Source organism: Pelophylax lessonae (genome assembly GCF_965119305.1).
Source record: "Pelophylax lessonae genome assembly, chromosome: 10".
Taxonomy (NCBI): Eukaryota; Metazoa; Chordata; class Amphibia; order Anura; family Ranidae; genus Pelophylax; species Pelophylax lessonae.
The window spans coordinates 178,557,688-178,584,212 of record NC_138777.1 but is presented as its reverse complement, the minus strand read 5'-3'; the positions used below and the strand labels follow the sequence as shown (position 1 = coordinate 178,584,212).

The window sequence follows — 26,525 nt, the reverse complement described above, 5'->3', positions numbered from 1 at the left end:
GCACATATACAAACTGTTGTAATTCCTACACCGTTCACCTGATTTGGATGTAAATACCCTCAAATTGAAGCTGAAAGTCTGCAGTTAAAGCACATCTTGTTTGTTTCATTTCAAATTCATTGTGGTGGTGTATAGAGCCAAAAGGATTAGAATTGTGTCGATGTCCCAATATTTATGGACCTGACTGGATATACAGTGCTACGGGTGCGCTGATTTTTGTGGTGCTCCAAGCAGTGTGTGAGGGGGAGGTTAAAAAAAAAGAAAACATATTCTTTTTGTGCACAGTGCGGCTCCAATTAACCATGGAGCCTCTGGAAAGTGTATCACCACCTGACCCACTCCTTGAAGCCGCAGGGCCCTCTGGGTCTCAGTCTGCCCTGGCAGCCATGACGGCGAACCTGAAGTCAATTGTGTCAAAGGTTGATATGGCCCTGCAAAGATGGCCTACCAAAAAGCGCCCCCCGCCTTCACCTGTATCCTCTGCCTCCTCAGAGTCTGAGGTGGATTTGGCCACCGCGGATGAGGGGCAGCCCACTGGGTCTGCGTCCACGCACCCTGAGTGCTCTAACAATGAGGACAAATCCTCTTCTTCTGCAGCCACGCATATAAAAGTGCTGGTGGAGGCTTTGATTGTGTCAGCGTGGGAAACCTTAACCACTTCTGGACTGGAAGGATTTGTCCCCTTAATGACCAGTCCATTTTTTGAGATTCGGCACTGCGTTACTTTAACAGACAATTGCGCAGTCGTGCGACGCTGTACCCAAATACAATTGGTGTCCTTTTTTCCCACAAATAAAGCTTTCTTTTGGTGGTATTTGATCACCTCTGCAATTTTTATTTTTTGCGCTTTGAACAAAAAAAGTGACGACAATTCTGGAAAAAAAAAAACAATATTCAATATTTTTCACTTTCTGCTATATAACATTCCCAAAAGAAAATTAAAGATCAAAATGTTTTAACATTTTAGGCCAATTTTGTTTTCTGCCAAATATTGTTGGTAAAAAAAAATCGCAATAAGCGTATTTTGATTGGTTTGCCCAAAAGTTTTGCGTCTACTAACTACGTCATGTCGTTTTTATTGTTTTTTTTTTTTTTTAATAGTAATGGTGGCTATCAGCGATTTTTAGCGGGACTGCAACATTGCGGCGGACAGATCGGACCCCTAACTGACATTTTGGGCACTTTTGGGGGGACCAGTGACATTACTACAGTAATCAGTAGGCCTGCACGATATTGGAAAAAAAATATATTGCAATATTTTTTTTCCAACGAAATATATTGCGATATTGAGGGACCCGTCCTTTATATGGAGAAATATAAAGGAGGTTGGCTGCAGCCCACTTCAGAATATAACCCTGGAAGGGGTTATATAATAGATTATAAAAAGGAAGAGGAAGTGATTGGTGCTGCCAGTATATATGTCAAATACAATAAATAATCTATATTGACATGGTGTGTAAATTATAAATAAATAAAATTAATATATAAATATTAATATATAAATATATAAATCCCCTCTGAATTATTAATAATTTATTTTCCTCTACATATACATACATACATCTACTTTTCCCTTTTTGTATACACACCATGTCAATATAGATTATTTGTTGTATTTCACATATATACTGGCAGTGGTGGTAGGAGGCTGGAGCGGTGGACTAGGAGCCGGGAAAGGAGCACAGCCGCATACACTGACTCGCTCGTGCACTGCAGCCCGCCCCACACGTTCAGTGAGTCTCACTCTCTGCCCTAGTTTTCTCAATGGCACATTCAGGGTGCAGGCACGCGTGATTGGTTAGCTGTGCAGCTGCTCACGGCGTGATTGGTTCCCTGAATGTGCCATTGAGAAAACTAGGGCGGAGAGTGAGACTCACTAAACGTGTGGGCGGGCTGCAGCCTGCAGTGGGATGGATGTGTGAGTTCTCCTCCGAGTCCCTGCCTAACACAGAAGTCTGTGAGTCCTCCTGTCCTCCTCCGAGTCCCTTCCCCCTGCCTATGCAAATATTGTGACCTCGGCGATATGAATATCGCCTACTGCCGTAGAACGATAGTCAATATCATATCGACTATCGTTCAGCCCTAGTAATCAGTGCTAAAAATATGCACTGTTACTGTAATAATTACACTGGCAGGGAAGGGGTTAATACTGTGGGTGATTAAGGGGTAAATGTGAGCCTAGGGGAGTGATTCTAACTGTATGGGGGTGGGGCTTGTGAAATGATCATAGAGACCCGTGATCCTACATAGAAGGATTACAGACACTCTGTGATCATTCCAGAGAGAAGAACGGTCAGCTGTGTTTACAACAGCTGACCGTTCTTCTCTCTCAGTGGGGAATGATTGCGGGTGTCAGGCGGCAATCAGACCCGCCTGACCCATGCATCGGAGTCTACCTGCAGGCGCGCGACTGATGTATACCTACGTCGGTTTGCACAGGAGGGTCTGCCTGCCGCAGTATAACTGCGGTGGGCAGTCCTTAAGTGGTTAAAGTTGGAGGACTCAGCTAATGCTGAGTCGGCGATGCCGGTGCAGTTTGGCACTCGCAGATCTTACAATGTGACGAACGTGTTCCCTTTTCCTGCCTATTTTGACAAGATTGTCACTAGTCACTGGGGTTCCCCAAAATGCATGGTTGGAATACCTAAGCGCTTCGTTAGAAGATATCTCTCTAAGGAGTTTCTCCTAAAGAAACTTAAAGTTCCACCGTCGGTGAACTCTCAGGTTTCCAGGCTAAATAGGGCCACACTTTTTCCGGTGGAGGATTCTCTATCCTTTAGGGATCCTGTGGACAAGAGAGCTGAGGCTCTGGTCTGTTACCTTTACACCATGTTAGGTTCAATGTTGAGGCCGGTGTTTGCTATCACCTTGGTATCCCAGACTTTAACGGAATGGGCAAAAATTTTCCGCCAGGATCTGGAATTGGGTCAAATTCCTGCGGAGCTGGTGGATCAGTTGATCCAGGGGCTACAGTACATTTGTGATGCACCTTTAGATATGGCCCCCTTGGCCAGCAGGGTATCTGTGATGGCGATGATTCTTTACCGCTTGATTTGGTTGAAGTACTGGTCGGCTGACCAGGCTTCTAAGATGGTGCTGATGGATCTACCTTTTGTTGGTGACCGTTTGTTCAGTGCCTCTATGGAAGAGACCATTAAGGGCTTTATGGGCGGTAAGAGTACATTACTTCCGCAGATTGCTATTGGAAAGGAGCCTTGGCGTAAACGTAGTCCTTTTTTCTCGACTCACAAGCGGCCCTTTCGTCTGTCTGGATCGCAGAAAAAGGGTTTGAGATTTTTGCGGGAGGCTTCAAGAGACCCTGGAATGGTAAGTCAAAAGCGGGCACTACCTTTTCCGCAGGCAAGCCTTCCCCAGCCTGAAGGGGCTCCCTCACCCGCATCTGGGGTGGGGGGACATCTTCGCTAAACGTTTTCAAGGTTTGTTTTGGACCCGTGGACCCTGTTCATTCAGGACAAATGGGTCTACGAGTTGATTTGGTTTGGTTACAACATAGTTTTCGGTCCTTGCCTTCGGCAAAATTCTTTCCTTCCAACTTGCGCTTGTCTCACGGTCGGCTACAGGGCCTCTATGGGGCAGTGTAGGACCTATTAGCACAAAGAGTCATTGTGCTGGTTCCATAGTCGGAACGTTTTCAAGGTTTTTATTCAAATATGTTTACAGTTCCCAGGAAGGAAGGCAAGATTCGCCCGATCTTGGACCTCAAGGCTCTGTACCACTTTGTGCGGGTTCTGAAATTTCTGATGGAGTCCATCCACACGGTAGTAGCTTTCCTTCATCAAGGGGATCTTCTGGCTTCTATTGATCTCAAGGACGCTTACCTTCATATTCCAATATATGTCGGGCATCAGCGTTTTCTTTGTTTTGCCGTGGGCAAGGAGCACTATGAATTTGTGGCGTTACCTTTTGGTCTCACCTCAGCTCCTCAGGTGTTCACAAAGGTTTTGGCCCCTGCTGGCCTTGCTATGGCAGAAGGGGATCGCGGTACTAGGTTACCTGGACGATCTGCTTCTGCGTGCAGAATCTTCTTCGGCTCGAAAAGCCGACTTGGACATTACTGTGCATACTCTTCAGGAGTTCGGATGGACACTGAATTTTCAAAAATTGGCTTTGACTCCGTCCACAAAGCTGGACTACTTGGGCCTGACGTTGGACTCAGCCTTCACTCAGCACTTGCATGCCAGTGCTGGGTCTGATGGTCTCCACTTTTGAGGCAGTTCTGTTTGCTCAGTTCCATACCAGACCTCTGCAAAGAGAGATTCTTGCCAAATGGAACAAGGATCCGCAGTCGCTGGACCATCTGATCCTGTTGAATCGGGGTACGAGGGAGTCTCTGATATGGTGGCTCTGCTCTCTGGCGCATCGCCTGGGAAAGTCCTTTTTTCCCCTGTATTGGACAATGATTTCCACAGATGCCAGTCTGTCTGGGTGGGGAAGTGTCTTGGGAATATACTCGGCTCAAGGTGTTTGGACTTGAGAGGAGTCCAGACTGCCAATCAACATCCTGGAGATTTGGGCGATAAGACTTTGTCTGTCTCAGTGGATGGATCCTCTGCAGGGATGCCCGGTGAGGATACAATCAGACAATGCTACGGCAGTGGCATATGTCTGGATTTTTCTCTGAGGTTCACTGATGAACACAGCACCCACCCCTCTGTTGGGTTGAATTATGTATTCCTCTGACACTGCTGGTTACAAACTGAAGTCCTATAGCAGGAAGCGATGGTATACCCCCTGGGACTGCCTCAGGGGCATAGCCAAAAAATTTTCTGCCTAGTCCTACTCCTGAAGAGAGAGCAGCATAAGCCCAAGGGTCTAGAAGACATGGAGCTGTGTCTGTCAGTGAACCTCAGAGAAAGGGATTTTATGTTAAGACAAAAATCCAGTTGTACTATTCATACACATTATTATGGGACACAGGATAGTACTTTGAAACATTTTGTTATACTGCCACCTTCAGGAGAATGGAATACCGACAAAGCTGTAGGGAGTGCCCGGTGCATTTTGTGATATTTTTCCATTAAAAATTGATATCACTTAAGAGACAAAAAGGTCCCTATGTGATATAAACTCTTTGTGTCTTTAATGAGACATCAGGAGTCTTTTAGACCCCTGATATCGCACCTGCCTTCCATTGAAGCTAATAGCACATATTGTGCTCCTTTAGCTTCTTCCTTTGTCACAAAGTGATTTTACTATAGAAAAAGTTTTGGCAATATATACACTTTTAAGGAAAACTCAAATCTTGTTACAAAAATATTATAGCAGACAAAATTGCTACACAAACCATTTTGTAATGTGATGTTAAGAATTCCTTCTTTTTTTTAATCTTCTAAAAATTTAAAAATATTTATTGCAATATGGCAACCTGGAGGAATTCTGTATATTGTACACAATTCCCCCAGAAATAATATTTCTTGTTTTTGTAATTTTCTTCCTTATTTTTTGATATCTCCTACAATAGAAGTTTCATTTTTGGTGGGCTACTCCCTAGGCTTGTCTACTAGAGAGATGCAAACACTGCAGCTTTCCTCATTAGAACACTGAGATTTGCTTGGGTGTTTATAATTAACACAGACCTCTCCCCATTCTGAAAAAGGACATGGTAAAACAAACAGCTATTTCTTCACAACAGAAAATCTGTAAATATGTTTGTTAAAATCCTTGCAATGTAGATGTGGATAACTCAGAGGCAATTGTTTTTCTCTTGGCAAAAGTGAAGTTATACACTGCCTGGCCAAAAAAAAAAAAAAAGTCGCCACCTGGAATTAACTAAGCAACTAACTAAACTAAGCATGCAGTAACTATCCTACAAACAGTTCCCTCAAACAGTGAGTACAGATTGAGCAGTCCCTCTCTGGATTGCAATTACCTTGGTGCCAAACCAATTTTCCCACCCGGGTCCTTGCTCATCCCACAGTGGGGGTGACTTGCTCTAAAGCATGCTGGTACTTTTCTATAGCTCCCTGCCCCTCGCCGCTTACCCCAGTGGTTGGCAACCCGACCTTTAGCCCTGGATTGGCAGACTCTCAATTTCAGGACTTGAAGTTTGCAGGGTCATTTCAGGCCCAACCTTTCATCTTGAATGGACAACGACTTTCCAGACAGCAAATCATAAATGACCCGACTTTTGTGGGACTTTCTTTCTGGGAAAAAATTCAACTAGCCCACTTCATTGGCTCTCTACCCCCACCATCGGCGTTCATAAGGTGACTGACTACGTTTGAGCTCTTATGCTCGGAACAATCATCTCTGCGCCACGCTGTCTCTCAGACCTGCCACTTGCTTATATCCCTGCATCCTGACTACAGACCACCTTATATCTCTGCTTGGGAACGAGACCTAGGACTAACCTTTACAGACAAACAGGTAGAGAGGATTCCTTACAAAACCTCTATTTGTTCCAAACATCAGGAAACTGGGTTTAACGTTTTGACCTGATGGTATCATACACCGACTAAGATTCATAGGATGTTCCCTCAATGCTCTGATCTCTGTTGGAGATGTGGAGAGGAGTCTGGCTCCCTTCTTCATGTTTTTTGGTCTTGGTGTCTTCTTCAACCCTTTCTGGACTGCAGTCTTAGGTGTGACCTAAAAATTCAGTGGCCACAGGCTTCGGCTGGACCCAGCGCTCTTCCTTCTGCACCACTACGAGCTCCAGAACCAATCCTACAGGCAGTCCATTCTACCCTTACTGTTTATAGCAGCAAAGAGATGCATACTGCTCTTATGGAAGCAGATGCAGCCTCTTTCGGTAGCCGTCTGGCTGAAAAAAGTAGCCAAAATCAATGAGATGGAAGACCTCGTGGCCATGGAAAAAGGCCTATGGGAAAAACTCCTTAAAAAATGGTTCTACTGGCACAAATTTGTCTATTTTGAGGAATACAAAAAGCTACTGACTTAAGCTCTCCTGACTGGAGATGTTGAGGGTAAATCCTTGGGTCCCCACACCCCCCCTTTTTGTTTTTTTGTTTTTTTTTTATTCATTTTTTATTTATATAGTTTATTTTTTTCTGCTCTCTCTTCCCTCCCCCTTTCTTCTTCTACCCTGCTATCTCCATTCCTTTCAAGACCTTCGGGTCAGCTCTTTCCATTTCTCTGTCTATATGACACCTACTGCAAAAACTGGCACACGGGGTACAGAGACCTTTAACCACTTAAGCCCCGGAAGATTTTACCCCCATTCCGACCAGGGGGTATTTTGCGATTCGGCACTGCGTGAATTTAACGCACAATTGCGCGGTCGTGCGACGCTGTACCTAAACGAATTTGACGTCCTTTTTTTCCCACAAACAGAGCTTTCTTTTGGTGGTATTTGATCACCTGTGCGATTTTTTGATCACGCGCTATAAACAAAAAAAGAGCGTCAATTTTGCAAAAATAGCAATATTTTTCACATTTTTTTATATGAAATTCCCCCAAAAAAAAATGTAAAAATCAAAATTTTTAAAAATTTTCGGCCAATTTGTTTTATGCTACCTATGTTTGGTAAAAAAAATCGCAAAAAGCGTATTTTGATTGGTTTGCGCAAAAGTTATCGCGTTTACTAACAAAGGGAAAGATTTTTGTCATTTTTGTTGTTTTTTTTTTTAACGCGTAATGGCGGCGATCTGCGATTTTTTTTGCGGTACTGCGACATTGCAGCGGACAGATCGGACCCTTGACTGACATTTTTGACACTTTTGGGGTTACCAGTGACATTTCTACAGTAATCAGTGCTATACATATGCACTGTTACTGTAAAAATACACTGGTAGTGAAGGGGTTAACTTTATTTGGAAGGGAGGGGCTGTGTGTGTCCCTAGGGGCGTGGTTTCTACTGTGATTGGCTGTGGCTCTAGCTGTAAGGACACTGATCAACGGATCTACATACCAGATCCGTTTTATCAGTGTCTTTGCAGCGAGGAGAATGACAGGCAGTTTGTTTACACAAGCTGCCTGACATTCTCCCTCTCCCCCGCCGATCGCCGAGTGACCGGCGGACATCGGGTCCGCTGGTCACACGCGCGGGGGGGTCCGTGACCACGCGGGAGCGGGAGCGTGCCCCCGGGGGCGCGCGCTCGCTCCCTAGACCCTCACAAGCAAGCAACGTAGCCCTACGTTAGTTTGCCTGTGAGGGGCTGACCGCCGACGTAGATAGTCGTGCGGCGGTCGGCAAGTGGTTAATATTGGGTTCTGCAAGCTGCTTGCTATACTTTTGGCAGTTTCTCTACATACGTTGATTTATGATGTGCAGATTTTCTCATTTTCTCAATGCCAATGTATTATTTCTGATTCACTGGAAATGTGGTATCTCTGCTTTATGTGTTTTTTTTTTTTTTAAATAAAATTCAATTAAAATTAGAAGTTTTGATAAAGGCGGTCCAACGTGTGTGATCTTTTTTTTGGGGCGGGGTGAGTTTTTATTTGGCCAGGCAGTGTACTTTAAAGTAATTAGGAGGAACACTAACTGAACCAAAAAGTAAGCAGTGACCACTAACATCTTACAACTTTTGTTCCATGTTTTAGGTAAAATCCCAGAAGAATGAAATTCTGAAGCTTACAGCTGATTTAGAAAATGAAAGAAAGGAGAAAAAACTGCTGCGTGAGTAATGAAGTCTTAAAGAGTAAATCGACTTTTGTGGAGAAAAAAAATAGCAAATAACGAAAAAAATAATAAAGCGTATACAATTGCGACACAAGTCGTATTGTAATTGAAGGTTATTAAAAAATTACCTTTTCTTTTCAATTTGCAGTGCTGTCATTTTCTGCAAATGCAAAGAAATATGGTTACCTGAAGGTGTTCTGTACACAGAATGTATACAGAATGCCCCCAAAAACAGCATTTCCTGCTTGTATGATTGGCTCACTGATTTCCCAGAAGTATTCACTAAGATACAAATTAGATTTCAGGCATTCCCTGCAACAAAAATGTAATTTTTACTGAGATACTTCCTTAATTACATTCCAAACAGAGGATATTGACATCTGAAAATGCTTTGCTATCTTCTTATAGCCTCCTCTAGCTTTGTGAGCGTCAACTATTTTCAGTTTCAGTTTTCTAGACAACTGCTTAGAAGATCCCATGGTGCTGATTGTTGGGGCAAGGTCAGATGAGTCTGGGCATTTAAAACATTTGAGATTGACATCACCTGGTCTTCCCAGACGATGATTGAGAACAATCCATGACACTGGCAAGTCTCAGCCTTGCAAAGGGGGCAGTGCATGCTATAAATTCTGCAGGGTGCCCAAACTTTTGCAGATGCCATTTTTTTGTTTTCTGTAATTTTGAAAGTGTCAATGATGGAAATAAAATCTAATATTTGTTGACATATTATAAGAATGTGTAATCTGTAATTTGATGCATTTTGGAGATTTTTCCATCTTTCCTTGGCTTCTTTATGCACATTAATACAAATTTTTACCTGGGGTGCCCAAACTTTCGATCCCCACTGTATAACAATACAGAGTGTAACACATATTATTGAAACTTACAAACCATCTGAAGTCACAGCCAAAATGTTAACATTACAAAAGGCCCAAACTATTGCATCCTTCTCAGCGTGCTTCTACAGAACATAAAAGAGACACCCCAGTTTTTAGAGAATAGGCCCCCCGCCTAAACTATAGCTGGGACCTTGATGACCTCCAAGCAGCATCTCCAGTAGACTGCCCAGAGGCAGGACTAAAGCCAGAAACCAAGGAGAACCCATCTGCTCCAGGCTTCAGCCTATTTATGGACTCTCCAGCCACCTTCTGGACAAACCTCTCCAATGGATTGGCCAGGTCCCCATACATATTCAATCTGCTCTCCCATTCTTCCTCCCACTGTGATTCTAAAATTCTCTAGAATGCATGGGGAAGTAATCAGACCAGCAGTCTGTGAAACACTGAGCAGACTAGAACAGTCAACCCCTGCTCCACTGATTACAGAAGAGCTAAACTAAATGTATCTAGCAACTTACACTAACTGGGGAGGGAGTTACATCCACCCCCGACTAAAAAAATAGGCACTGTTCTCATGGGCCCAGGCACAGAAATGACACTTGTTGTCAAGAGCAAGCGTATACCATTATGATGAAGATGAGGAGTGGAAAAAAGGAATAAACAGAGTAACAGACATATGGTATTCCGCATGGTAAATGGAAAATCAAATCAGAACCGGCCCAGATATCCGGATTATCATAACATATTTACAGAAATCCTAGGAAAAACGAAAACGCCCTATCACAATCTACGTATATACAAGAGGTTAGTGCATTATAAACCAAGTCACAGCACAAGTCTTCAGGTTGATCTCCTGAAAGGAAAGAGAGTTAATTATACTTTTGCAATACATCATAAGGTTTGAGTATTATCTCTGCAGACATAATCCTACCATCAAATCAGTAGTTTAACACATTTTTTTTCCCAAATACCTCAAGCATTATGTTCTAGAGTCCATAAACATAATGCTTATAACTATATGGACACCTAGAGGCCAAGTTACTAAGGTACCCAAATGAACCTAATTTAAGACAATCAATAAAAGTGCAACTGATTCTGACACATCATTGTCTTCCAGGTCCCTAAAATAAATCAGAAATATGAAAGAAATATTCTAACTACTCTACAAACAATCTACAGCATTGCCAAATCCTGCACAACAGTAATGCTGTCAGGTGCCGAGAAACCAGACCACACGAAGATGCAAGTAAAATAAAGCACTTTTAGGGCAACAACAATAAACACACAGCAAGAGTGAGGAGCAAAATCAGGAACAGCCAGGGTCAAGTCCAGAAGTGTGTAGTCCTGCAAGCCGGGATCGAGTCTAGTAGCGGGTAGTCTGCCGATGCTGGATCATCTGCTGATGGGGGGTCGTCTGCCGATGTGGAATTGAGAGCTAAGAAAGTTGTCAGCCAAGCCAGGTCATGCACGGAGGAACACAGAGAACAGAAAACTGCTAGCAGTGATGCACCCTGAGGACAAACACAAGGGCAAGGACTGCATGCCCTTAGGTGATATATATATAGTCAGGTGTGCAACATTATCACTGAGTGACGCCCAGGCAACAGGCAAGTGATGATGCAAATAGAGTTTATAAGAGACAGCAGTCTGCACATGTCCAAGATGGCTGCCAACAGGAAGGCAAGGTAAGACCTTGACAGTACCCTTCCCTCAACGGTCCCTTCTCCGCAGAGCAAAAAACAGTTTCTGAGGAAAGCAAGCGTGGAATGCGTAGAGCAGGGCGGGAGCAGGAACATCAGTGGATGGAAACCAGGAGCGCTCCTCAGGACCATAACTCTTCCAGTGCACCAGGTATTTAACCTGACCTCGGAACAGACGAGAATCCAAGATGCTACTAACCAAGGACGACGAAGTGAAGAAGTATAGTGATTGCAAATCCGCGGCTTCAAAAGTGACACCTGAAAGACATTGGAGATACGCATGCCAGGAGGAAGATCAAGGGCATAGGCTACCGGGTTCACCTTACGGAGGATGCGAAAAGGCCCAACAAAACGTGGTGCCAGTTTAGGAGTGGGCACCCTGAGGTTGAGATTACGGTTCAACAACCACACCCTCTCCCCGACCTGGTACAAAGGAGCAGATAAATGTCGGCGGTTTGCCTGGAGCTTCTAACGCTGTGCAGAGACCCGGAAAGACTCTTGAATTTGCACCCAAGAGGAACGGAGGGCACAAAGATGATCCTGCATAGTCGGTATGTCCTGTGGTGAGAACAACTCAGGCAACATAACAGAATGGAACCCATAATTGGCCATGAATAGAGACATTCCAGAAGACAAATTGATAGCAGTATTCCTGGCAAACTCTGCCCAGGGTATCAGATCAATCCAATTGTCCTGATGGTTAGTGATATAGCAGCCGAGAAATTGCTCCAGAGCTTGGTTATAAACGGTTCAGCAACACCATTTGACTGCGGATGGTAGGCCAAGGAGAAGGAGATTTGAATACCCAACTGGGAGCAAAAGGCATGCCAGAACCTAGAGAAAAACTGTCTCCCATGGTCCGAGACAATCTTCTTAAGCAACCCGTGTAAGCGGAAATGCTCCCTGGCAAGCTTTTAAACTGTAGGCAGCCGCTTAAACGGAACACAGTGGCACATTTTGGAGAAGTGTTCGACAACCATGAAGTGTAACCTCGAGACGCAGGAAGTTCCACAATAAAATCCATGGCCAGGTGAGACCAGGGGCAATGGTATCTAGTAGGCCCAAGGGAAGATGCCGCAGAGATTTTTGCTGGGCACAGACCGAACAAGCAGCAACACCAGTGCGGAGAGATGGCCACTAGTACTGATGGGAAATAGCCCAGGACAACTGGTTCTTACCAGGATGACCGTCAGTCTTGGAATTGTGGTACGTGCGCAACAGTCTGATGCGCAACCCCTCAGGTACAAAACATTTGCCAGCAGGTCTCTCTGTGGGAGCATCAGGTTGGGCAGCCAAGATCTATTCTCCAAGAGGAGAGGTTAAGTTGGTGCGGATGGCAGCCAGGATATGATCCGAAGGTATGACCGGTGTCAGCACGGAGTCCTGCCTGGACAACACAGAATACTGGCGAGACAAGGCATCAGCTTTAACATTCTTGGAGCCAGGCAAATAGGGGACCATATAGTTAAAATGAGACAAGAATAAGGCCCATCTGGCCTGACGGGGTGTGAGCCTCTTGGCCTCTGAGAGATACGTCTGATTCATATGATCGGTGAGAATGAGAACTGGAACCACAGAATCCTCAAGCAAGTGTCTCCACTCTTTGAGAGCCAGGATAATGGCCAAGAGCTCTCTGTCCCCAATTTCATAATTGCATTCAGCTGGAGACAGCTTCTTGGAGTAAAACCCACAAGGAAGTTAGAGTCCATCATGTGTCCGATGCTGAGACAGGAGGATGCCTACTTCCGTCTCAGACGCATCCACCTCTAGGACAAAGGGTAAACCAGGATTAGGATGAGACAGAATAGGGGCTGAAGCAACTTGAGGGCCTCTAAAGCTTGGATGGCAGCAGGCGTCCATTTGTGGGGATCGCTGCCCTTCTTAGTCAGATCTGAGATAGGTTTGGCCAAAGAGGAAAAGTTCCTGATAAATTTCTGATAGTATTTAGCAAACCCAAGGAAACGCTGAATGGAGCAGAGACCACTAAGGCGAGGGCAGTGTAGAACAGCCAAAACCTTTTGAGGGTCAATGGAGGACCCTTCAGCAGAAATGATGTAGCCCAAAAGGGCAACCTGAGGCAGGTGGAATTCATATTTCTCAATCTTACAGGAATGCCCATTCTCACAATTGCTGCAATTGTTGCAGCACTCATCTGACATCTAGGTAATGTGGTTCAATGGAGTCCGAGTAAATCAAGATGTTGGCCAAATAGACTACCACGCATTGCTGCAACATATCACGAAAGACATCATTGATGAACTCCTGAAAGACAGCGGGCGCATTGCACAAGCCAAAGGGCATCACTAGATTTTCGTAATGTTGCTCCCTTGAGGCGGTCGAAAAATTCAGTATTCAACGGAATCAGGTATGCATTTTTGACCGTGATGCGATTAAGGCCCCTATAATCAATGCAAGGTCTCAACTCACCCCCTTCTTCTTTACGAAGAAAAAACGGTACCCACTGGAGAAGTGGACTTGCGAATGTACCCCCAGGCAAGCGCATCTGCCAGGTACTCCTTCATGGCCTTATTCTCCGCAACCAAAGAGGATAAACCCTGCCACGAGGGGGAATGGCACCAGGTTGCAAGTCTTTGGCACAATCGTAGGGAGGATGAGGAGGAAGAGTACCAGCGCGCACCTTGTCAAATACATCTTGATACTCATGATATTTAGTAGGAGGTCTCCACAGGCACTCCTTAAATGAGGGTCTCTCCCTGAGCCTGGTATCGATCAAAATCAGGAAAGATATGAGAGCCTCGAGCTTGTCAGGGAGATCCTTGGTTGCAATCTCATCCTTCAATGCATCAGAGAGACCATGAGAGAAGACAGCCATCAGAGCCTCATTATTCCAGCCCACCTCTGCTGCCAGGGTACGAAATTCGATGGCATACTCAGCAACAGTGCGTATACCCTGTTGAATGGACAGGAGCTGCTTAACAGCAGAGGCAGAGCGGGCAGGCACACTGAATACCCTACGAAAGGAGGCAACAAAACTCGGGTAATCGAGTATCACAGGATTATCATTCTCCCATAAGGGATTCCCCCAGGCTAAGGCCTTGTCCGAGAGCAATGAGATTAGGAAGTTCACCTTGGACCTGTCAGAGGGAAATGCCTGGGAAACCATCTCAAAATAAATGCCCACTTGGTTTAAGAAGCCACGACACTGACTCGGTTCACCTCTATAGTGCTGCGGGAGGGGGGCTGAACCAGTCATCCCTCTGGTAACAGCGACTCCAGCTGCAGGAGCGGCAACAAGAGCAGCAGCAGGAGGAACCACTGGCCTAGCAACACCAGGAGCAAGGCGTGCTGTGCGTTCAAGCAATGTCTGCAATGCCTGAGTGAAGTGACCTAAAAGGTGATCTTGTTGTTCGAGCCTGGTAACCACTATGGAGAGCGTAGGAGCACCTGCATTGTCAGGATTCATGGCCCTTGTGTACTGTCAAGGTGCCAGGATACCAGACCACATGAAGATGCAAGTAAAAAAACAGTTTAGCAGTTTATTAGGGCAACAACAATAAATGCACAGCAAGAGTAAGGAGCGAAATCAGGAACAGTTGGGGTCAAGTGCAGGAGCGGGTAGTCATCCAAGTCAGGATCGAGTCTAGAAGCAGGTAGTCATGCAAGCAGGGGTTGAGTCCAGTAGTGGGTAGTCTGCCGATGCCAGAATCATCTGCCGATGCGGAATCGAGAGCCAGGAAAGTCATCAGCCAAGCCAGGTCATGCACGGAGGAACACGGAGAACAGAAGACTGTTAACATAGATGCACCTTGGAGCACAAACACAAGGACAAGGACTGCAGGGCCCCAGGTGATATATATAGTCAGGTGTGCAACATCATCTCTGAGCGACGCCCAGGCAGCAGGCAAGTGATGATGCAAACAGAGTTTATAAGATACAGCAGTCTGCACATGTCCAAGATGGCTGCCAACAGGAAGGCAAGGTAAAACCTTGACAAATACTCCATTGGCAAGGATATAGGTGCATATATAAATGTCTTTCTTTTCAAGGTAATGGCTCTGCAGACCCAGAGTCCAAGAACATTCAATTTGGGGAAGCAATGCATAGAAAATAAACATATGTCCCCCTGATAACAACAAACCGAAGCATGCCCACCCTTCCAACTTTATCGCCAACTCAAAAACTTCTTCAAAACGAGGGGGGGGGGGTTGGGCTAATCAGAAAATCCAAAAAAGAAAGGGCAGAGGGTCCTCTCCACAGGGGGACTTCTCTGGGAATTGTTTTCTGGAGCTATCAACTCATTAGCTGGGGTCTCCACCATAAAGTTAGTTAATTGAATGCAGAAACAAGTAAAGAGTGGACCAGCTTATCCATAATAGGTTGACTTTGGGACCTGAACCATGCATCTGTCAGGGCCCAAGGCGTTGATTAGTTAGCTACGGTCCTTCCTTCCCTCTTTCACAATTACCACCTTGTCCTTATGGATCGAATGCCCCAGGCTTCACTCCTTCTTGATGTCATGGAACCAAGCCCATACCTTGGGGAAGTGAGGTGCCCAGAAAGGCCTTGGAATATTCAAGAAGTCCAAAATGAGATCCTCTTCCCATTCAAGATGTTTAGCCTCCGCCTCATCCATTACTTGCGGAGGTACATATGGGTACTCAAGCCCATATTCCAAAGCTACTCTTCATTGTACTTTGTGCTGAAAGTGGAAGAACCTTGGCAGCTTATGAATATCTCCCCTGTCTGGAGGGACACAATATTTGGATGACTTTGTGATCAGTTCTTTAAAAGCCTGTTTTTGTGCCATTACTCGTGCCCAAGAAGCAGGTGACTTTGACTGCACCCAGCCATCCACATACGATTTCTCAAGCCTTACCACCTAGGCACTCCTCAAAAGTTGTGCTGTTGCCTCACTGTCTGCTGCCACATCAGGGCTACTTGCCTTTTTGTGTGACTCTGTTGACAGTGTCCCTACTGTTCCCCCCAACAATCCCCCTAGTCCTACTCTCTCTGAGACACTGGGCGAGTCCCAGTTCCCCATTTCCTCTTCTAGAGACTCGTACTCTGCATCAAACTTTAGGGACCCCGTATCTGTCCCTTGCCACTGTCACACCCGCTGGCTCACCTGTTAGCATAGTAGGATCTGACTCCTTCTGAGCAGGGTGGATTGTAGCTTCCGGTTTTCCTGGAGTTCCTTTTTTGCTTTTGTGCCTCACTCCTGTGGGACCGATGCTTCTCCCTTGCCAGCAGTGGGTCTCCTACCCTGAGCGCAGATGAACTCCCTCACCACCAGCTTTGCCTTGACTCCCAGGCTGACTCTCTTCTGCAGCATAGTACTGACATCATTGTGCCCTTCACACTGTATGTCGGCCAAACAGGTGACTATAATATTTTTGCATAGAAACCGGTCAATGTGTTTACAGTGTAGGTTACCAGCCGCAGGTTGCTTGGTGTCAGCTCCATAAGCAGCTTGCTGCAGTGTCCACATCTTGCCCATGTTCTCACCATGGCTATTGGTCTCCCACAGTCTCCACAGATCAGATACAGCCGATCCTCTGACCATGCCTAGCGCAAATCCGCTTTTTAGACCAACTGGACCTTTCCAGGCCTTTCCAATCCCTCGACAGTCTGCCCCACAGCCACCCCCGCTCTGCATTAAAAAATTGGATGTGCGCGACCATCTTGCTGCTTCTTCTCATGTGCAGGGTGTACTGTCTCTCCAGAATATGCATCACAGCCCCACCCTGAGATTCCAGCTTCCTTTACTGCAGAGCAGGGCCTTCCTGCGCCAAATATTAACCCTTTCTTCTCCGACAAGGAACTCACTTTCACCATCTCTGGTCTAAGTGAATGTCAGTATACTGAGCTGTTTCAAATAAATCACTCTCAGCAAACTGTACAAAAGCAGATCCGCCCCCACTCTAAGAATATACTGGGCGAACTGTAGTCTTCCAGTTCTTGATTCACTCATGGTTACTAATGGCAACGGCTGTGTTTATTAAGGGGAAAGAGCCTGAAAGAGAAATAGTCTTCCAGTTCTCGATCAAATCATGGTTACTAATGGCAATGGCTTTGTTTAATAAAGGGAAATATCCTGAAAGAGAAACCCCACCTGTAGCGCACCTCCGAAGGAGCCGCTGACTTTGAATTGTACCTTCTCCCCACTGAGTGCACACATAGCCAGTATTTTCTTCTCTCTCACTGGCTTAAATAACAGTCTAGGGGTATCTTTTGTATTTTTATTGCTGGATATAACTTGAATAGGTATAGGGGAGACATGGAATACCCCAAAAGACCTGAAATAACTAAGGACTATTCTATTCTCACTATCCTTTCAGAGAACTTCCAAAGAGTTACTACTTGTTCGAAGAAATGTTTAGGACCTGATTCTGTGTAGAATTGAGAACTGCATACTGTCTCTAGGGCAGAGGACTTAGGTCAGTACTCACAAGGCCTTAGGACCATCAGCTGCCACCTTCTGATATCAACTGAATGCTTCTTAGTAAAGCAGGCCCAGACTCGCGATACCACCAACCACTGGACCCTCTTCCATCCTCCACCTGGTATCCTGCAGTGTGCTTCTCCAGATCATACAAGAGACAACCCAGACTTAAGTGAATAGGCCCTCAGCCTTTGCCATGGCTGGGACCTTGATAACCTCCAAGCAGTATCTTCAGTAGACTGCCCAGAGGGGCAGAGCCTCTCAGACAAGGGACTCCTCTGGCAAGGCTAAACCCAGGATCCAAAAAGAGCCCCTAGGCTCTAGGTTTCAGACCACCTTCTGGACTGACCGCTTCAGGAATTGGCCAGGTCCCCATAAACAATCAAGCTGCTCTCCCATTCTTCCTCCCATTGTGATTCTAGAACTTTCTAAAATACATGCTTATGCTTAAGTAATTAGACCAGCAGCCTGTGAAACACAGACTAGAACAATCAACCCCTGCACCAAAGATTACAGAGGAGCTAAACTAAATTTACCGGGCAACCTACACTAACTGAGCAGGAAGCTACACCAATGCTGCTTAAAAATTACAACTGGTGCCCAACTTTTTAGGTTTTATCTAGTTGCTATCAATGGTGCTGGCTTCTGGATTGGACAATCTGGGTCCTGATTTCCCTCCTAATTTGTTCACTCTGAACTAATTACTCTGAAAGAAAAGGAAAAGTCATATCTTATGAGTATGAATATTTTGGGCAGCACAGTGGCAAAGTGGTTAGCACTACCACCTAGCAGCAATAGGGTCATCGGTTAGAATCCCAACCATGGCACCTCCTGCATGGAATGTGCATGTTCTCCCTGTGTCTGTGTGGGTTCCCTCTGGGTACTCCGGTTTCCTCCCACACTCCAAAGACATGCTGATAGGTAAATTGGCACCTGTCTAAATTGTCCCTACTATGTGTATGAATGTGAGTTAGGGACCTTAGATTGTAGGCTTCCTGAAGGCAGGGACTGATGTGGATGTATAATAAATGTGTAAAGCTCTGCATAAATTGATGGCACTATAGTACCTGTAATAAATATTTGAAGACAACACACACTAGCATATGCTAGAAGATGTCTTAGAATAGATTATCCATCTGTCTGCATGCACCAGGCGCAGCCATTATTCTCCATGATTTTTCCTGGGTCATCTTGTGGACTGTGGACTAGGCTAGTTACTGTGATCTAGCACTTCAGATCATCTTTAGTTTATGATTCTCAATAGCTGCTGTGTAGGATGAAGGGCAGTGGAATTTCTATGAACACTAAACATATGTGTAAACCCAATTGTAGTTTTCAATGTTCCTAAATTTGCAGCCTTTTTAAATGTAATACCTGGCAATCCTGCCATGAAGGTCCTTGTTAAGGCACTCTCTATCATGGGGGTGATGAAGCTCTTTTTCTGTCTCCTGGTTGTGCTTCTATGTTGCCAAACTGTCACATGGGCTTCCTGTGGAGACTACAAGTGGGTGTTTTAACACACATTATACCGTTGTCACCATTAGTAATCCCGCCCTCAGAAATGCCATGCCATTGCTGCAGTGCATGCATGTAGGTAGGAAGTGGCTGCAAAAAGGCTGATGAATATCAACAGCATTTTAATGTTACAAGGGATGAAACAATTAAAACAGTACAGTAATTTATAAAAAAAACAAAACAAAAAAACATGGCAATTGTTTATGTTGCAGGGTGCTCTAACAGATGTAATACATCTACATATAGGGTGCAGTAACACAAAAGTAAGATTGGATGACTGGAGCAACATGAACACTTAAGTAAATTCCTCCTTGTTCTCATATTTATTTTTTAGTCCCCCCACCCCTATTCTTTTTTTTTTTTTTACAGAAAAGAACATTCTTGAGCACCAGATCATGGAAATAAAGAACATTGCAGCCTTACAGCTAGGTAAGACGTTTTGGTGCTCAAGGCATTTTATGTTCTTGGACAAGAGAGCACAAACAGCATCTGAAACATTAAGATTTAATTTTATCACAATACAGAGCCATCTCTTTGCACCTAAACATTGTCATATTGTCATATATTTTTATAATGTTTTACTTACTGCATCTGCTTGTGCATTTTATATGTAGATTTTTTTGCAATCTGCTTGGTAAAGGCACAATAAAACTCACATATGCTACCTACAGTGTCACCTTACTAGTTACACTCACCCAAAATGTATCCTTAGTTATGGGCAGATGATGATGAGCCTAAAGCCCCGTACACACGTACCGATTGTCGGCCGCAAATATTCGGCCGCCGAACCGATCGGCCGATTGTAGGCTTGTTAGTATGATGCTTCCGACAGCGCATTTTCGGCCGAACAGAATCTGTTGTGCAGACTTTAAAATATTTGTTGGCCGTCACCAGAACGGCCGATTGTTCGCCAGTCAGTACAGAATTCGGCCGACAATCAGCAGATTTGCAAGACTGGGCATGCTCAGAAAAGAAAAAACACACGGAAAGTTAACCATCACATGACATCACTTCTGCAGTCGGCTGTTGTTGGCCGACAAAATTCGTGTGCAGTCTTTTGCAGTTTTCAACTGACAGGACAGCCCTGGACAAAAGACGGCCGATCGTTCGGCCGACGATCGCTACGTGTGTACGGGGCTTAACTATCCGCTGGCTGTTTTTATCTCTAGGGAATTCCCATATTTAGATCTGCTTTCCGGAACTGCCAGTTTTCCTTCTCCATTTCAGTGTCTAAGTCACTTTCTGAAAAATAAACTAACTGGAAAATTAAAATGTAGCAAAGCATGTTTATGCACATCTACACTCCAGTCTGTTTTTCTAACCTGTTTCTGGATTTTTTAAATAGGGGAGCAGAAGGAAAATGAAAATCATGTGCCTGTGATAATACAAGACATTGCTGTTAAAGAGATTGAAGTAGAAGGTCAGAAGCTGGTTTTGGAAGAAATTGTTCAGGTAACTACAGCTGTGAGTTGAAATGATGAGATTGTTGTCTCAGTAACAACTAGAGCTGTACGATTAAGGATAAAATGAGAATCACAATTTTTTTGCTTAGAATAAAGATCACGATTCTCCGTGTAATATAATCTTTTACATTATAAAAAAATTGGGCTAACTTTACTGTTTAATTTTTTTAAGATTAATTAAAGTGTATTTTTTCCCAAAAAACTGCATTTGAAAGACTTCTGCGCAAATACAGTGTGACATAAAAGATTGCAACAATCACCATTTTATTCTCTAAGGTCTCTGCTAAAAAAATTATATATAATGTTTGGGGTTTCTAAGTAATTTTCTAGCAAAAAATACTGATTGTTACTTGTAAGCAACAAGTGTCAGAAAAAGGCTTGGTCTTTAAAGAGAAAGTAAAGTCTTCCGTTTTTTTTTTTCTTCCCCCCCCCCCCGCAAAGTAAATGCATAATGTGCTAGTATGTTATGTGACACTTACCTGCAAACAAAGCCCGTGTTGTCCCCGCTGGCGGCCACATCCATCTTCACCTGTCTTCTTTCCGGGTCTGCTGACGGCTGTATTACTGGGCAGAGACGTATGACGTCATACCCGCGCATGCACGCGGGAGCTGCCGGTCTTGGCACAGGTCTCTGAAGAAATGGCACACGTCATTGGCACACTATACAGTAAATATCTCCTAAACGGTGCAAGTTTAGGAGATATTTACAGTACCTATAGATAAGCCTTATTATAGGCTTACCTATAGGTACAAGTTATAAAGGTGGGTTTACAACCACTTTAAGAGGTTAAACTGCCCTCATTAACAGATGGAAGTTCCTTCCTTTGATCTACAAGAACGAAATGATACATTGTAAAACATTGTGTTTATAGTTATCTAGCAGCCTTAACAATGTTGATAACCATTTGCCGGCGACTCTTTTTTTTTTTATGACAGCTATGAGTGAGCACAGAACACCTCTGTAAGAATCGAGGACATGCCATTTTAAGATCAGTGGGGGGGGGGGGGGGGGATTGAGATTGTGATTAATCGTGCAGTTAAAAACTATAGCATCGTTTTCAGAGATCACAGATCTTTGGTGACACTGAACTCACATTTTTTATAAAATTATGTTTTTATGTAAGTAGAATGCATCTTCTATTTCTCATCCTATGTTTAATCTCCGAAATGCAAGCTTTTATTTCTGCAATTTTCAGACTTTCTGTTCTAGGGTTTGTTTTCTATGCGCCCCTTGTGTATGTGAAAGTAGCCACCTTCTCCTGCTTGCCTCTAAAATGGACTACATATTTACCTGCAGACACATTCAGCTATTTAGGAATTGTAGTACGCATAGAGTGGAGCATGTGACCAGACATTATGGCACTGCTCGCTCTACACTAGTAGTGGTGAGGTGCTTCAGTGGAGGATAGGGAGCGTGAAAAGGACAAAGAAGCCTTGTTTCATTCTCAAAACTTTTGGCAATGGCTGTATGTAGATGCAGCATGTTTAATACTATGCCTTTTTGTTTTTAAATAGGCTTTAATCTTCAACCACTGTATGAAAAAATATATATATAGGCTGTTGTAAAGGGGGCAGGCTCAACTAGCAGTGGCAGCGGTAAGGCTGGGATTACACCGGGTCTGGTGCATCCCTGTTCTCTGTTTCAGGGATGAATCAGGCCAGAATTTGTGCCTGAATTCGGACCTGAAACGGAGCCAAAGACGCACGGGGCCCTCTATTGTGAGCCAGTCAGACTCTCCTGTCATGCGAATTGGATGCAGGGAAACCCGCATCAAATTCGCATAGGCGTAAACCCAGCCTAAACCATGCAAAACACAGGGACACCTAAGAACAGTCTAAGCATTTTGTTCTGCACTTTTATGAGGCAAACCCGCAAACAAACGGATTCAGTGCAGGAGGGCTTTGTACAGCATGTCCATAGCATAAAACATCCGAACAACTAACCAAAAATTATTCTCGGGAGGGTCAGTTTATAGGGGAATGGGATTGTGCGATAACCAGACAATGTAAGTAATGGAATATCAACACGGAAGGTGAAAATATATTTTAAAAAATTTGGTATTTTTATTAAACACAACATTAATAAGGAGAAATACTCCCAAACAAGCAGTGAAAAAATGTTGTATAAAGATATATCAATTCGGTTAGAACAAACCCAACTTGTATACCCTACAGCATGCAGCAATATTATTAATCTGGTATGGAACAGAGCATGTGGACAAGGAAACCCCAACATCCTTCCCCCCTTCTTCTGGGGGAAGGATGTCCACAATTTACCAATGTCTGTAATTAATTTTTTTTATAAAAAAAACAGTTTGTTTCAAGAGCTTATACAGTCCAACCACAGTTCATATACAAAATATCCTATTTTACAGATCATATAGACATATACTTACATTCTATCACAGCATGTATAGTGAATAGTGATATATTTAACTGAGAAAAGGCTGCATGTCAAGGGCTCAAAGATGGGCATGGAGGTCCTAGACCATAATTAAGGCCACACAAGGGACAGCAAGGCATACAGGAAAAACATAATCCTATTCAGGGAGAATAATATATAAAAAAAAACAATAGTGATGATATATGTTTACCAGTGTATATATATATATATATATATATATATATATATATATATATAAGGATATATCCCAAAGTTTGAACCCTCTCATTGAGGACACCCACATCAAAATATTTACAGTATCTCACAAAAGTGAGTACACCCCTCACATTTTTGTAAATATTTTATTATATCTTTTCATGTGACAACACTGAAAAAATTACACTTTGCTACAATGTAAAGTAGTGAGTATAAAGCTTGTACAGTATAACAGTGTAAATTTCCTGTCCCCTCAAAATAACTCAACACACAGCCATTAATGTCTAAACCGCTGGCAACAAAAGTGAGTACACCCCGAGTGAAAAAGTCCAAATTGGGCCCAAAGTATCAATATTTTGTAGTGGCCACCATTATTTTCCAGCACTGCCTTAACCCTCTTGGGCATGGAGTTCACCAGAACTTCACAGGTTGCCACTGGAGTCCTCTTCCACTTCTTTATGATGACATCATGGAGCTGGTGGATGTTAGAGACCTTGCTGCATGAGTGCTGCCAGCACTGGGGAGCTACAGTTCATTGAGGGAACCGTGAATGCCAACATATACTGTGACATACTGAAGCAGAGCATGATCCCCTCCCTTCAGAGACTGGGCCGCAGGGCAGTATTCCAACATAACGACCCCAAACAAACCACTGCCTTGCTAAAGAAGCTGAGGGTAAAAGTGATGGACTGGCCAATCATGTCTCCACACCTAAACCCTATTGAGCATCTGTGTGGCATCCTCAAGTGGAAGGTGGAGAAGCGCAAGGTCTCTAACATCCACCAGCTCCGTGATGTTGTCATAAAGAAGTGGAAGAGGACTCCAGTGGCAACCTGTGAAGTTCTGGTGAACTCCATGCCCAAAAGGGTAAAGGAAGTGCTGGAAAAATATGGTGGCCACACAAAATATTGACACTTTGGGCCCAATTTGGACTTTTTCACTTGGGGTGTAATCACTTTTGTTGCCAGCGGTTTAGACATTAGACATTAATGGCTGTGTGTTGAGTTATTTCGAGGGGACAGCAAATTTGCACTGTTAGACAAGCTTTATGTGAAAAAAATGGGTGAACCAAAAAACTGCGCAAATGAATAAAGTAAATAATCTAAAACTTGATTCAGGTGGAATATCTCCCACAATGCAAGCTGCCACATAAACGTGAAAAACGTGATAAGTGAAAAAGGAATAAATTTGTAGCGCTCAACAAATAAATCACAGCGAATTCTTAATTAAATCAAAGTCAATCGTGCAAATAATAGTCTCTAGTGTCCAAACAATTGGGTCAACCAAACAGCCAATAATGGAAACACAGACTTGATAGGAGTGATTCCTTAGAAAAGCTTTATACTCACTACTTTACATTGTTGCAAAGTGCAATTTCTTCAGTGTTGTTACATGAAAATATAATAAAATATTTACAAAAATGTGAAGGGTGAGATACTATATATATATATATATATATATATATATATATATATATGAACTGCGGTTGGACTGTATAAGCTCTTGATACTAATTGTTTTCTTTAAAAAAAAACGTTAATTACAGACCTTGGTAAATTGTGAACATCCTTCCCCCAGAAGAAGACATTGTGTTGAAACGCGCTGGAGTCTCCTTGTCCACATGCTCTGTTCCATACCAGATTAATAATATTGCTGCATGCTGTAGGGTATACAAGTTGTGTTTGTTCTTACCAAATAGATATATGTACAGTGGGGATTGAAAGTTTGGGCACCCTGGGTAAAAATGTGTATTAATGTGCATAAAGAAGCCAAGGAAAGATGGAAAAATCTCCAAAAGGCATCAAATTACAGATTAGACATTCTTATAATATGTCAACAAAAGTTACAGTAGATTTTATTTCCATCATTTACACCTTCAAAATAACAGAAAACAAAAAAATGGTGTTTGCAAAAGTTTGGGCACCCTGCAGAGTTAATATCTTGTACTGCCCGTCTTTGGCAAGTATCACAGCTTGTAAACGCTTTTTGGAGCCAGCCAAGAGTCTTTCAATTCTTGTTTGAGGTATCTTTGCCCATTATTCCTTACAAAAGTCTTCCAGTTCTTTGAGATTTCTGGGCTGTCTGTCACACACTGCTCTTTTAAGGTCTATCCATAGATTTTCAATAATGTTGAGGTCAGGAGATTGTGAAGGCCATGGCAAAACCTTCAGTTTACGCCTCTTGATGTAATCCCCCGTGGATTTTGAGGTGTGTACCACAACTCCAGTGTCTGCCAGATCTTTCTGGAGGGATCGTGCAGTCAAGTAAATACATATTCGCCAGCACACCAAGGATCTTGCAAAAGCAGAGAATATATAGAGACATACCACCAATAGAAATAGTGCATAAAGATGACATTCAGATGAATGGATGGGCTGATCACAGGGATGCATCCCGATCCCCCTTAAACAAGAAGAGCCGAGTCTTGTAATTGCAGAGCATTGCGCAGCAGTAGCCAATCACGGCGCGCCACGTCGGTCACATGTGTGCTGGATGGTCCGCCCTCCAGTGCACAGCGTCCGTCGCTGTCAGCACAGACCAGCACCAATCTATCACCACATTTAGCCAAGGTATGGCGATCTCTATATTTTGTGATAACAACACTGATTTTGGATATTAGATGCTGTTTATTATGTGCAATAGGCGGGAGAATGATGTAATCACAGGTGGGTGTCATCTTTATGCACTATTTCTATTGGTGGTATGTCTCTATATATTCTCTGCTCACAATCTGCACTGTATCACATGCCTGACGAAGGGGTCCTGTGCGGCTCCGAAACGTTGCACTATTTTTTGATGTGATCGTAACTTGAATAAAGTTTTTGGACTGCTTTTGCAAGATCCTTGGTGTGCTGGCGAATATGTATTTACTTGTAACTAATCCAGTTGCCAACTGGTGATCGCTTCAGCACCCAATATACACGAGAATACAAACCAGGAAGGTGTGCGATAGGAATATGAACTATACGGATCGTGCAGTCAAACGTGGGTTTTGAATTGTTTTTCTCACAATCCTGCGATCTGTTCTGTCTGATATTTTTCTTGGTCGTCCAGATCTTGCTTTAACTTCCACTGTTTCTGATGACTGCCATTTCTTAATTACATTCCGAACAGAGGACATTGATATCTGAAGACGCTTTGCTATCTTCTTATAGCCTTCTCCAGCTTTGTGAGCGTCAACTATTTTCAGTTTCAGTTTTCTAGACAACTGCTTAGAAGATCCCATGGTGCTGATTGTTGGGGGAAGGTCAGATCAGTCTGGGCATTTAAAACCTTTGAGATTGACATCACCTGTTCTTCCCAGACGATGCTTGAGAACAATCCATGACACTGGCAGGTCTCAGCCTTGCAAAGGGGGCAGTGCATGCTCTAAATTCTGCAGGGTGCCGAAACTTTTGCAGA

At 43.7% G+C, this 26,525-nt stretch overlaps 1 protein-coding gene across 1 annotated transcript in view; it reads left to right on the top strand.

Moving 5' to 3' along the window:
* The window catches only part of LOC309565115 (uncharacterized protein), a 554,763-nt gene that overhangs the window by 484,830 nt on the left and 43,408 nt on the right, over positions 1–26,525 (top strand). The window contains exons 10-12 of the mRNA XM_082269892.1: positions 8,527–8,602; positions 19,432–19,491; positions 20,408–20,514. Coding sequence (XP_082126018.1) covers positions 8,527–8,602; positions 19,432–19,491; positions 20,408–20,514 — 243 coding nt within the window. The remainder of the gene's footprint in view (positions 1–8,526; positions 8,603–19,431; positions 19,492–20,407; positions 20,515–26,525) is intronic.